Source organism: Rhinolophus ferrumequinum, chromosome 2, assembly GCF_004115265.2.
Source record: "Rhinolophus ferrumequinum isolate MPI-CBG mRhiFer1 chromosome 2, mRhiFer1_v1.p, whole genome shotgun sequence".
In the NCBI taxonomy this organism is placed as follows: Eukaryota; Metazoa; Chordata; class Mammalia; order Chiroptera; family Rhinolophidae; genus Rhinolophus; species Rhinolophus ferrumequinum.
Window position 1 is genome coordinate 83,563,581 of NC_046285.1, and position 14,557 is coordinate 83,578,137.

Sequence of the window (14,557 nt, forward strand, 5' to 3'; positions counted from 1 at the left end):
TTCACTCACTTGGCTCTTGATATCTCAGCTGAGGCCACCAGATAAACACTCCTAAAATCGTGCCTTGTTTCTGTTCCATGGTTTTCACTTGAACCAAGTCTGTTTAATTTGATGTTTTGAAATTTTTAAAGGTCAATATTTTTATTCTGGCATTCACTTCATATCTCAAACCCTCATGACACTTTGTAGACTCAGCTTACTTCTACTTAAAGCACGAAGAAAAAGTCACCTTTCCTCCTGGAATTTTCCTGCTAACTCTAAGCACATTGCTCTTTCCCTTTTTTTGAGCTAGTAGCATTTATCTATTTTGACACTGAATTACATCATCTTTTCAACAGTTGTCTATGATGTAGTGAGTAAGAAAAGGGCTATGAAGACAAACTACCTGAACTCACATCCTGGTTCCACCAATTCCTAGCTTTGTAACTTTGAGCAAGCCTTTTATGTACCTTTATTTTTTTCCATTCAAAAGAAATGAAAAAAAGTATTAGTACCTACCTGTGAAGATTACTGTTTAGTTAATTTAGTTATCAGACACTTAGTAAGTCCTTTTCAAAATTGTACCCTTCCTGTCTCCTTTTCTTTCTCTGGCTCTGGCTCTCTAAAGTTAGGTCTAGGTAAGGCTTAACTACTCTCTCTCCATTGTTTTCTTCCTATTTTCTTTCCACTTACAAACCAATCTTTATCATACCTTCTACTATCACCTCTTTTCATATCTCCTGACTTTACTTATATTACTCTCAAATATCAGTGAAACTCAAAATCTATTTTGCCAATCAAAAATCTATTTTGCAGCATATAAACATTTAAGTGCCTACTGTTTGCAAGTATAAGATGGAAAAGAAAAAAAAAAGGGAAGAAGTCCCTGACCACAAACAGTTTCAGAGTTTTATGACTATGGACATCTTACTGATTTTAAGACACGGACACTGCGCTCTAAAAGTCTGGAGAGATAAGACATAAACAATCACGAAACAAAACCAAATGTTATCCTTGATGTTTTCTCAGTGTGAATATTTGTTTTATTGTATCAGTGTGAAGCACATACTTCTTACCTCACTATTAGGGATTTCTGATCTTCTCGACACTTTCAAAGGAACACTAAAAGTATGGTGATGATTAGGTCAATGATATGCAGGTGAATCAATGTGTTTTGTATTGATAAATTATAATAACTTTTCATTAGGTTTATTAGGCTCTATCTCAGTCAAAGGAAGGTCAACTGCACTTTACCACTGTCATCAAAGCCATGGGTGATTTCATGTCCTATGACCATGCCGATGCCCCCATAGTTCAAGGAGTTAGACTGCTGGGCACTGAAGAAAGGGGGCTGCAGGATGCCAGCTGGGAAGACTACAAGGAAAGAAGATGGTTAAGGATCATGTATGGCATTATTTGGTGATGGCAGGCAGGCCTGGGGTTGGCTTTTTGCCTGCCAAGCACTTTTCCAGTATTTCCATTTAACTTAATTATATACAAAAATATTTTGTGATAGAAACAAATGCAGGTCTTTTATTATTGATGACAAGAAAGAGTTCATCCTGGATCGGCACCATAATCTATGATTTATAATCACAATTCACTTGACAGCCTCTGTTAGACTGTTTTCTGCTCTAAGGAATTTAGAGCGAGGGGAAATGATCATCTTCATTCAGAAGGTCTGTTTTCTCATTGTAAATATGTGGGAGAAATAGCCACTTAACAACACAAGTATTACTTTCAATGCTATCGCTAACATTTTATCCATCTACCATAACTTACTAGATAAACAGAGCCAATCGATCGAAGGTATCCCCCAATCACGTATGCATATTTTATTTTTCATCAAGGAATCTATGACTATTTATTTCCTTATTTATGGTTGTTGTCCCCCTTTTTCTTGACTGCTCCACCTTCCAGCCCCTCAGCTATTAGCTCTTTGAGAGCAGAGATTTGTGTGTCCATACACATGTTGGTTTGTTTTTGAGTTCATTTGTTTTTCCAGTTGACTATCTCCAGTACCTAAAAATAGAATGCTGCCTGGAACATTCTAGGTGCTTAGAAAATGTGTTGAATAAATAAATAACCAATAACAAGCAAACAAATAAATGAATTTACTATGGTGTCCTAAAAACTTTAGTAAATAAATAACAATTTTTATATGTCTCCCTTGACATCTACATTAACTCGCTAAATTTCTACACTTAGCTGTCTTACTACCTCTTTAAATTTCATGTGTCAAACATCAAAGTCCTCACTTCCCCCTCTAAGCCATAACTCTTTTGACTTTATTTTTTCTGTTAATGGCATTTGAAGGGTCTCAGTTCATCCAAAATGAACATTTTCTACTTATCTTAGATGCCCCCTTTCTTTTACACGGTCTTGTGTAGTCTGCTTAGGAAAAGACCAGATCATATCCCTTCCTTCTAGTAGCAGTTCCTCTGTTTCTGTCCACCTCTCAGTCTTACTGACACCATCCTAGCTCACACGCTCATTCCTCATCTTAAGAATTAATTTCCCACTTGGTCTTCTCACTTCCTATCTCACCCAATTATAGTCTATCCTAAATCTAATCTATCCTGCAGCCAGACTGAAGTGCAGCTCTGGTCATTACTACTCCCTTGCTAAAAACCCCTGGATGGCTTATCAAGGCTCTGTAACAAAACACAGAATCTTTTTCCTGGCCTGACTCCAGGGTTCTCCCCTAATTCATTGTCTCCCTCATGACCTTCCCTTCCCTCATATATAATATTCATAACTTCATGATTTTATTTTTCATGTTTTAAAACTCTAGCATTCACTGAATAACTGAAACATGATGCTCTGTAATAAAATCATCAGTAAAACATCTATTACACTCAGCCTTGGGCCATTGCTATGTGGGATACCAGGAATACACGGGAAGGGCCCTGACTTTAAGAAATTTAAGATCTACTTAACACAGCGTAGAAAATCTTCTTTCTTTGTCTTTCTGGTGGGGTGAATATGACATAGCCTTACACACGTTTCAGGGATAACTATTAGATATTTACAGAGGTCTTTAAAAATAAGCTGGGCAATTTAAGTGCTCTCCAGGCCTTGAAAAAAGAATCTGTCAAGTTGCCGTAACAGTCAAAATGACAAAATAATAATAAAAAGAAAATAAACACTTTGGTGAATTTTGATGAAAGTTATACCTCACATGTAGCTGCCTGAGCTATCAAAAGTGCCGAGAAATTATTTTTAGCTTATACATAAAAATCATGTGCAGTATTTTATTAACTTAAAGTGAACGCTATCTCCCACACTATGTGCTTTGATTAAAATCCACCCATTATACAAAATGCTCTTATGAAACATGGTAACAAGACTAAACATTAACTGTACAGATCCTGCTGCTTTAATTATACCCGATCCACCATTCTTCAGGCAAGTGATAAGGTTTTTATGGCTCAGATTAAATACTAGTTTTCAAGTTCTGCTTTGCAAATTATGATTTCTTTTTACTCTGTCAGCTAAATATCTGTGATTTTCCCCATTAGCTTTATCACTGTTACTAGTAGACTTCACAACTGTTGATAATAACCAACTGCTTAGTCCTGCATTTTTTATGCTCATGGATGTCAACAAGTTAGTTAATTAAATAAATCATTGGTCCACGAAACAAAAGACTGTGTTTCTCCCCGCCCCACCCCCTCACTTTCCCTATCATTTTAAGGGAGCAAACAATTTAATTTTAGAATTTTGATATAAAGCTTAAAATTGCAATTGGGTAAAATCAATTTTTTTGGTAGAAAAAAATTAAACATTCTTTTTTTTATATTAAATGGAACAGGAATATGTTTGGAAACATTTACTCTTAATTTTCAAGTCTGAAAATAAGACTCCTAAGAGTGAACAAGACAACTTTAGAAAATTTATCTCAAGGCCACAATAGACCATCCAGGCTGAGACACTAAATATAAATAATCCATAGATTTCCTAAAAATAAAAAAACTTTCTGATTATTAATGAAAAAAGAGAATGCAGCAGTCATAAGACTTCATTTCTGACTTGACCATATCCTTCGACAAGACTTTCAGGTTTAATAAGATGCCTGAGTAGTGCCTCGAACGTACAGAGACACATTTTACAAAACATTCGAGTGCAACTTTCCTACCTGCATGAAAAGTTTCTAGAGCTCCATGGAGCAAATGCACAACCAATAAATTAAACACTGTCACTGTGCCATCCTGTCCCGTAAATTGATGTTTTTTTATTGATGTGAAGTGGTGGAAGTGCATAAAATTTGGAATGTAGCCTACATGTATGAGTTATGACAAAAAGTGATGGGAACTGAATTAAAAAGTAGAAATACTTTTTAATATGAATAACTCCCTGTATGATATTAAAACAAGTTCTTTTTTACCATAACACGAAAAGACCAATCTAATTTTACGCAATCTAATTTAAGGTACTTGTGTGAGTGTGGGAGGGTCATTTATGAGACACATGCTATTCCATCCCAATTCTAATGATATCAAATCCATTAAGACAGTGTTGCAAAAGTTATGTAGGTATACACACACACACACACACACACACACACACACACTTTTATCAAGAAGTAAGATGAAGATAAGATCTTCAATTATTTTTAGTTAAGACAATGCCCATTTGAAGATTTAAATGAATTTTCAAGGAGAAAACATTACATGTCAAAGATTTCTCCTCTTGCATGACACTTTCCCTTTCTCTGAACTGCTATTATTAGCAGACAAGCATATGAAAAGAGGTTAAGAATTTCTCGAATTTCAAATTTCCATCAGATGAATTTATCTTATGAATCTTTAAAAGGTCTCTCTTATATATTAAGAATGCTTATTATAGCCAAGTCTTGATTATTCAGAGGATAGTTGTCTACTTGGTGAAATGTGAGGCCACTTTTCCCTTTTTCTTTTTGCTGTGTGCTTGTTTGGTTTGAAGGTATTAAATCCAAAATGAAAACATTCCCAGGTCTTTTCCGATCAGAGAATCTCTGATATGGACTAATTTTGAGCCATTTCCAAAAATATGGGGTAAATCAGAGCCAAAACAAAGTCCTGTTTTGCCTTGAACTGTGTAGACCTGTTCTAGAGAAGGGATGAAGGAAAACACATGCCGGAATGGCCGTACAGAGGGTCTACCTGGCTCTTCTTGTGGGGACGACGCAGCGCTAGGTCTGATAGGATCCAGGGCCCTTCCTGAGTTGGATTAAAATGAAGTTCTATCCCTAGTCCGTCCTAAGGCAGAACCAAAGTCCGGGCTGCCTTGCATTGCTTCGGGATTCCATTCCAAGTTAATTATCCTGTTTAAGTCCAAGCCCAGAATGAACTAGATCTTACACTGACAGAATAGTGGAATATCAAAAAGAGGTTTTCAAAGAGAAGACTCTCCAGTGAGAAAGGCACTTCTAAGAAAAGGTCTGAATGGTTTCTAGGACTACAATACAAAGGAAAGGCTGCATGGGTTCTGAGCTGATCATTAAACAGGATCTAGTCCGAGTTTAGGTTATTATTTCACTAGCTGTGAAACGTTATCAGTCTAGACTTTGAGCTCATTGATTTTAGCCCCGTGCACATGCCTTACTTATTATCTACACGTTATATGAAGACAATGTTTTCTGGTTATAATTCATTTTCATGTCACATACCAGAATAAATTCCAAATGGATTAAAGATTTGCTCCAAAAATAAAAACCATAAAAATACTAGAAGAAAATGTAGATAACTTCTTAATTTAACTTAATTCTTAATCTAACTCTTCCTAGGTTTAAAAGCAATGGGGGAAGGTATAATCTAACTTTAAAATAAAATAAGGGCTACCATTTATTTTAAAATTTATTTTTTAACCAATGGTAAAAATGTGGCAGGATTTTTCATTATTTCTAATGTAATTGGTAACAGAATTTAAGAAAAATGATGCTTAGGGTAGACTCTGAGATACAAAAAGAGTAGTTTAAATAATGCTGAAATTATTTTTCCTTTTAATTCTTGACCACACTTAGAAATAAAGGGCTGGACCGAGTACACCTGGAGAAGCTGGATATATTGTTTAGAATATCTCTGCTAATACTGAATCCCTTGGGTGCCTTTCTAGATACTAAAAACCCTTAGGGAAAATTGGCCCATTTATATGATACTTAAGAGAGAGTTTAAAGATGTCAAAGACTTCTCAAGAAAGGAATAAAATATATCTTAGTTATATTAGGCCATTTAGCTATTCATTATATCATTCACTCATGTATTAATTTCTATGCATATTTCTGCCATATTGTTATTAGGGAACATATGAATTTTTTTTTCTTTTTTGGTCAACAGTGGTTAAGTACATATAATTTCACATGGTTCAATCTAATACAATTGAATTGACTTTACAACTTTCTGAGCCCCTTGGAATCTTCTAGAAACAAACAAACACGATGATACAGAACAGGACTATAGCCACCAGAGCCAGCATACAGAATTGCCAAGAAAATTAAACCTCCGAAAAGCTGGTTATTGAAACCCTAAACCATTTTAAGATACTGAAGCTTAGGAAGTCCTACAGTCAATATAACTTCATACAGATACAAGGGACTTTTGAAAAGTATTTAGAAATAAAAGTACTTAGAAATAAGATAAACCATTTAGCTACAAATGAGAATACTGCAAAAAACAAACTATTTAATGTGATTTGTACTAATTTAAAATTTGCAATTATAATGAAAGAGGTACCTAAATATATTTACTTACAAGGAATATATTCAATAAATCAGCAACTCAGCCTCAGCTGTGCTTTTATGGGGAATATTATAAGCTGGTCATGCAATTCACTACAGGTTGGAAATAATAAAGGGATATTAAAGAATTATTTAGGACTAGACCTTACCCATCTGATTTCTGCTTGAAGAATAAAATGCATTCACTACAGCTGCTCCGCTGATCCACCTGTAGAAAACATAAGAAATTGTTACAGACGATAATATATTCTCTGATTCAATCTGCTCACCACAATAAAAGCATTGTTACTGCTATTCCTAGATGACTCTTAACTTTCTGTTTGAAATATGATCAACAAATTAAAATTAGCTCACTAGGTGAGGAAACTCATTTGAAAGCATTTCTATTTCTTGAAAACTCAAAATATATCCAGGTCTGCAATCTGTTATTTTATTTGCATGAATTTTTATTCATGTAAATGAGTCAGGCATCCGACAGTACAAAACCCATTCAAATGTATGTCTTCGGAAATTGCAATGTATTAAGATTATATTGAAATGTGTTTAGCTTTATGTTCCTGATACTAGGTAACTATGGTCAACAGTTCTGGAGCAGTTGACAGAATATTGAAGTAGAGGTAGTTAAAATTTCAGATTCAAGTATATTTAAAAATATTTAAATTTCTAGTTTACAAAGAGCCTTTTTGGAGACTAGGATATACCCTTCAGAGGTAGTTAGCTTTGGGTAATGTGCCTCCAATCACTGCCATTTAAAATTATGTTTTTAAAAAGAGACTTTCCAACTAATTATACAGAGATACATTTTTGTATGATGACTGTAAAATAAAATCCAGGTGGTTCTTAAATGGCTTTGTCTGAGTACACCATGACTTAGGCTTTGTATAGAAAGTACAGATTTTATAAAATACAACTTCTGACTTCAGAAGACTAGTTTAGTTGAGGAGATGAGAAAGATGCATAAATAACTGTAATACAAGACTGAACTAGAAAGTGGGGGAAAAAACAGCTCCCAGACAATAATCTGAGAGTAGCGTTAAACTAAAGAATAGGTCAATGCTCCCTATATTTCTTTTCAGATATATATATATATATATATATATATATATATATATATATATATATATATGTATTTATATATCCTTATATACTAATTCAAAAACGGAAATTACTATCCTACTCATAGAGTTTACAGGAATTAGTACAATGAGGTTAAATCAGAACTGTTTCCAACGGTGCTTTGCAAGGTAAGCAATACAAAGTCAGCTGTCCAAATCATCATTTTAGCTACAATTTCAGTAACTGTTGTGGGATGTCAGATGTGAGTCCTGTTTTGATCACTTAAAAATAACCGAGGGAGGGCAATATATAACAAATGTCTGATAAATTCTAATTAAGTGTGGGTTTTATCTCCAATAACACGACTAAGACATTTATACAAAGGATTTTGGACTTAAAAAAAAAAATCCAGATAACATTCTGTGAATTTTTTTTTAGGAATAAAGTAAGTTTGAAGATAGACGGTGTGGGTGGGGGCAATGGTTGATCAATGTGTTTCTTCTTTAGTTTGATGTTGTTGTTTTAAATAGAGAAAAAGCATTTTCAAACAGGATGGTATGACTGACATAGCATCCTCCCTAAGTTCATTACAGCTGAATCATCAATATTTTAATTTCTTGAAGGCTGATAATTATAAGCATAACATTTTATTTATTTTAATTAAACTCCACTTGCTTTCCACATGATTTGTGGTGACTCACAACAAAAACATGCATTTGTAAACCCAGGGGTGCTAGACTAAAATCCAGAGATCAGAAACTATGTAACACAAGTAGATTTTGTTTGTGTGACCAAAAAGTATTATGAAAGACAATATTTACATAAATAAAAATCATGATCAGCAAAAATGATGTATTAGGCTTATGTTTTTATATACTCATGTGTGTGTGTATATATATATGTATATGTATATATATATATATATATATTCACACAGTTATTACAACTCACGTTCAAGTATGCTTCTAAGTTATTTGTCGTGGGCGCAAAATGGAAAATGTGCTCATACTACTGAAGAGAAACACTCTTGCAGTGACTTTAGAAAGGTATTTCTGATGCGTCCTCAACATTTTGACAGGAAATATGGCAGTAGATTTTATGCATAAACAGCTTATAAGTACTTTAATTATTATAAAAGTTAATTTAACATGTTTGCAGGTCACAGTAGTTTTAAGGTTCAGTTTCTCAATTACGAACTTCTGATGTAGTGATAGCCGCATGGGCTTTTACAGATAACCACAAATAACATGCAAATTGTTTGGTGCTGGATTCAGGCACAATGCTCATAATGAAATACAAAAGGTGCCACACCAAAAAAAGTGTTAAATAAGTATATTACAGAGGAAAGGAACTAGGCATATGAAAGTAATGTTGCAGACAGCAACAGATCTCAAAAGCAGGACATAGATGAATGAAGTTTATATTACCATTTCATGTTTATTGCTTTTGTAGAAGTAAATGTCATAACTTTTGTTTTGGTGCTTTCCTGCACTTCTGTTACATTATTTTAAAGAGTTTAAGATTGCATTGTGATTAATGTTTGTAACTTTCCAGCAGGGAGGTTTTTCCATATTAAAATGTCCACTGTGAATTATACCTTCAAGAAAATAGGTAGCTATTTATGACCACAGAGCCCTCAAATAAAATTAGAATTATGGTGGTGAGGTTCCCAGAGTGCTAGTGTTTAATGTTTGCCTTTTCTTCCTTGAGATCTGGCATGGTGTGTCCTCAGATCACCCCCGGGTAACTTACCCAGATTCAGTTGCACAGGACTGTTGTCCTTAGGAATGATCAGAACTCAAATTATTGTGATTTGATCATTACATCTTTAAAAAAGTGAAGAGAACAGCTACAGGCTCCATGTTTCATATATGTGGTCAAAAAGCTAAATTAACGTTGCAAAGAAAATATTTTTTCAAATTAAATGATGACGTAACAAAAATTATAAGGTAGTTTCATTTGGATACAGCCTCAAAGTTTCAGGAGAAACTTCCATTTATAGAACACAGACAAATTCGATCCTGAATAGCAATATAGAAAAGAGAAAATGCACAGAAGAGAAAACCAAATGGTGGTTGGTGATTCTTGTCCTAAAGTAATGGGTAGGGCCGGCTACCTAAAGGTACCTTTAAAGTGTGGAGGCCAGATACTATGAAGTCCCTTGAGCAGGTATCAAACCTGAGATATGAGGCAAACATCAGCCTGTTCTTTGATTTCATTTCCTGCCTCCCATGGTCTGCATGTGTAGGAGTAAGGATGTGTGTCGTATGGTAGAAAGCAAAGAGTGGGAAAGCAAGAAGTAAGAAAACTTTATTTTTAACTTCTGAAACATAATTTTGTCAGGTGAACTTATTCTTTGGGGCTTTCCACACCGGAACAAAGAAGGGCCACTATAGGTAGCATGGCTCTCAAAGCTGAACTAACAATGTAGATGGGAAATATAACTGAAACACTCTTGAGAAGGGGACCAGGTGTTTCTCTTCCATCGCTTATTACCCTGAAGAACCTAAGTGGTGATACAATGAAAGCACACAATCATCATTTTTCTAGCAGTAAAGAAATGCAGAAGTCAACAGCCTGATCTTATAGCCTTTTGGATGTAATAAATCCACTGGATGGCAAAAGCACCTGGAACAAAACTTCTCTTTCACCCACTCATGTGTAACTTTAAACCTTAAAACAACAAAATGGTTAATGCCCTTTTCCCTGAAAGTGTTCAATTTCTCAGCATCTAGTGGGCTTGAAGCAACTCCTTTGAAATCATCAACAAAATATAGTGGTTTTCTCTGTCTTCCTCAAGTACTCTGGAAAGGAGAATTCTCACTTTGTAATCACAATAACCACTGTAATCCTTTACATTTATTAATATACTCTCATCAAGACTTCAAAGTTTTCTATATAACTTCATCTTTCAAACCATCCACATAAGATAGGTGAAGCCTGCAATTTTCAATGGTAGAAACTACGGTAATCAAACTCTTTTTCTTAATATACTTATAAACTAAGTGATGAAACAGGAAAATATGTAAACTAAGGAGAAAGAGGACCCTCTTTTCTTGCAATCAAATCCCCTACTTCTAAGCTGTTGATCTGAATCATACATAAAATTTCATTACAATGATGAATGCCATTTTCTTGCCAACCTCTTTAAAAATGAAAGCGCTCATTTTTAAGTTGAGCAATTTTTTCTCTACTTTTCTAGATTCTTTTGGCTGGTCTAGTAATTAAATTAACATAAAACAGATTAACCAGAGAAAACAAATTTAATTATGCATGTACAGAAGTCTCACACAGACATGAGGCCCAAAGACAATCAGGCCATTGAGACTTATATGCCATCCTGAGCTAAGGAGAAGGAGTTAGAGGCCCGGAGACTCCAAGGAAAAGAACCCAATTCACAGAAAGATGGGAAGGGCAAATATTTGTTTATCAAATATTTGCCATACCACACAGAGACAATGGGACAAGAGGAGTTTAAACCAACAGTCCCCCGGGAGTGCCCCCCCAGTTTACCACATGTGAGTGCCCCCCAGCCCATACTCTTTGTAGTTATCTCTAGTGTTAGCTCTCTCCCTAGACCAGGCCTTCCATAAGTTCTTTTAGGTAGCTAAGGGGGAGGAAGAAAGCTTTTTCTGAGTCTTTTGGACCTTGATTGTCTTCAGTTTAAGATAATCTGCGTCAAAGTGGCACATTCTGGGGTGGCTTACTCTGAACCTCTTCACAACACACTGACAAGCTTTAGGACGCTGGCTTCTACACCACCCTGAAGTCCCATCATAACCAGACAATCATAACAACAGCTACCATAATGAGCACCTAAGTTATGTGGCAGGCACATTACACCACACATAACACCACAACCCCACAGGGAAAAAGTAGATGTTGTTAACCTCAGTCTATGAAGGAATCATTGAGGTATTATGTAGGTTGTCTAAGCTCACGCAGCTATTAAGTTTCAGAACAGAAATCTTAACTCAAGGCTGCCCACTCTCTCTACCCCCACCTCCCACCATCCCACCTGCCAAGGCTCCCTGAGTCCAAGCACAGTTCTATCCACTATTCTAAAAGGTGCACATTTTTACCCACAGGCAAGAGCACAGTAGGACCAAAGGGCCTCATTAAACTGTTCATTGTAATTGCCTAAGAGTTGTTAACATAACTGAAGTACTCTGAGTGAATCACCTTACTGTCTAAAAGGTGAGAGCCCGGGAATCTACCTCTCTTTCAAAAAAAAGGCGATAGAAATCACTAGCCTGATTTTCTTCCTAGAAGTCATCAGTTGGTTGTGTGAGGTTCTGTTTGGTGAGAAGCACACTCTTTTTAGTCTTCGATAACTTTGTGTGTATATGCACATGTGTGCACCCTCATATGTGTGATGTGCTAAATTCAGAGAAATTCCCAATTTGGGAGATATATGGGTGGGTGGATCATTTCTGTCAGATTTTTCTTTTGGTGACTTTTTCCTCCTGATTTAGAATAATCTTGGGATCTTTCAGGAAAGAACTGAAACCTCTTCCATCTCATCTAACCCTCAGCAATGATGTAACGACATTTTAAGTCTACCATCTATCAGGCTCATCAGATGGTAACTCCATGAAGGCAGAGATGTTCTAGGTTTTTTCTTTTTTTAATTGTCATAAGAAGACCAACTATGAAATCTATCCTCTTAACACATTTTAAGTGTACAGTGCATTATTGTTGACTACAGGTACAATGCTACACAGATCTCTTGAACTTATTCGTCTTGTTTAAATGAAACTTTATGCCTGTTGATTAATAACTTCCCACCCCTAGACCCTGAAAAATCACAATTCCATTCTTTGATTTTATGAATTTGACTATTTTAGATTCCTCGTATACATGGAATCATGTTGTATTTGTCTTTTTCTGTCTGGTTTATTTCACTGAGCATAATGTCCTCAGGTTCATCCGCATTCATCCACATTCTCACATTCTTTGTTTGTTTGTTTTTGTAAATAGCCATCCTGACCTCTCACTGTGGTTCTGATATGCATTGCCCAACGATTAGTGATATTTGAGCATCTTTTCATACACTTGGTGGCCTCCTGTATGTCTTCTTTGGAGAAATGTCTATTCAAGCCCTTAGGCTCATTTTTAAATTGGGTTACGAGTTATTTTTTGTAATTGAGTTGTAGGAATTCCTTACATATTTTGGACATTGGCTGCTTATCAGATATAGGATTTCCTTTGCTGTGTAAAAGCTTTTTAGTTTGATGTAGTCCTAGTTGCTTACTTCATGTTTTGTTTTTAATTATATCTTAGGGCTTAGAACAGTGTTTGGGAACATGACAGGCACTCCATACATGTTTGGGCCTAGGCATGTCAATGGGTCCTCCGGGCCTCGAGAGTGCTGACTCTTCTCCTCCAGGAACCCAGGGAGGGTGGAGGGCATGGCTTAGGGGAGGCCCTGCTGCCACGCAAACCATAGACAGCGATGGCAACTAGAAGCCACATGCCATCTGGACATTCTCCTCCCAACAGGATACACTGGCATAAAAAAATGTTCCAGAATTCTTTTGCAAAGTTCTCCCAGTTTAAAACTTAAACCTTGAAATTATTTACCGTCCCTCTCTACTTCCCCTTTCTCCTCTGAAAATAAAACAAAACAAAATCCTCTTTGGGCACTAGTTCAAAAGCAGAAATATTTTTACTGATAAAATGCGTTTTGCTTTTAACCCCAAAACACATTGGAAAACTGCAAAGTCTGCTGGTTTAATGAGAGTAAAAACTATGACAACATGTGCAGACCATGTGGATGAGCATGCCATGTGGATACTGCCATGGGGACTTAGGAGTCATCTGTCCAAGTTTAATCTAACTACCTGTTGTTTCGTCTTTCTGGCTGAGTAGTATTTGCTGAGCCAAATAACCTTTTTGTACAAATCTTCCCCATAAATCTACACTCACGGAGATTCAGTTGTGTCCAAAATCTCTAGCACTCTTCACATCTATGCTGGATAGGTCTTATTAACGCTCCAGCTCGGTGCCATCTCATTTACCCATATGAGTTTTCTGTAACTGTTTTCCTTTTGATAATTAAGTTCACCAACACAGGATTTAATTAGAAAGAAGACTGATTCTAGAAACATCAGTGAAGGGCAAAATCAGAAGGAATATTTTAGAAAGTGGTGAGGTACTTCCATACCTCTCAGGAAGATGTTCTTTTTCTCTCAGCTCACTTGATGTGGAGAAACCAAGGAAGAAAACGTACCGACTCCTATCAAAACTTCACAGTAAAGGTCAGAGAATTCTAACGCTGGAAAGAATCTTAGAGATGCTATACCATCTAAATCAACCTGTTATTTTATAAATAAAGGAAACCACATGGCTTTTGAAAGGCCACAGGTAGCAACTGGCAGAACTGTGACACTGAAAGAGTATTATTGACTTGTTGTAGTGGCAAAATTACAGTGTCACTTCACAGGGTACCAACCTCCCTGTCATTTTTGGTGGCACTGGCCTTTCAGGAAGCGCCATGTAGAGCCACAGCTGGGGCTACCAGCTTCAGGAGTACCACTTATTTCAGGGGCTCCTTACCATCCAATTAGAAAAAACAGCAGGCTTAAAGCAATGAAAGGGAAGATAGAAAGGAACCAAGGGTTTTGTTTTGTTTTCAGTATCCTCTGCTCACCTCAATATTAATTTAAATGCTGACATGTTGTTTCCAGGGAATGTTGTACTAATAAGTAAAGGTTTAATTGTGGTTTTGAAAAAAGTGCTGTCCTAGCGCTTTGTTTCCTTGCAATAGCACACCAACCAACTCTGCCTTTCATCAGACTTAAC

General features: G+C 36.0%; 1 protein-coding gene across 5 annotated transcripts in view; it reads right to left on the bottom strand.

The window, feature by feature from the left end:
• Nucleotides 1-14,557, bottom strand: part of MME (membrane metalloendopeptidase) — an 89,924-nt gene that overhangs the window by 10,606 nt on the left and 64,761 nt on the right. For all 5 annotated transcript variants that reach the window (XM_033125367.1, XM_033125378.1, XM_033125359.1 and 2 more), the window contains exons 17-18: nucleotides 6,847-6,905; nucleotides 1,234-1,353 (exon numbers count right to left, since the gene is read on the bottom strand). In XM_033125367.1, coding sequence (XP_032981258.1) covers nucleotides 1,234-1,353; nucleotides 6,847-6,905 — 179 coding nt within the window. The remainder of the gene's footprint in view (nucleotides 1-1,233; nucleotides 1,354-6,846; nucleotides 6,906-14,557) is intronic.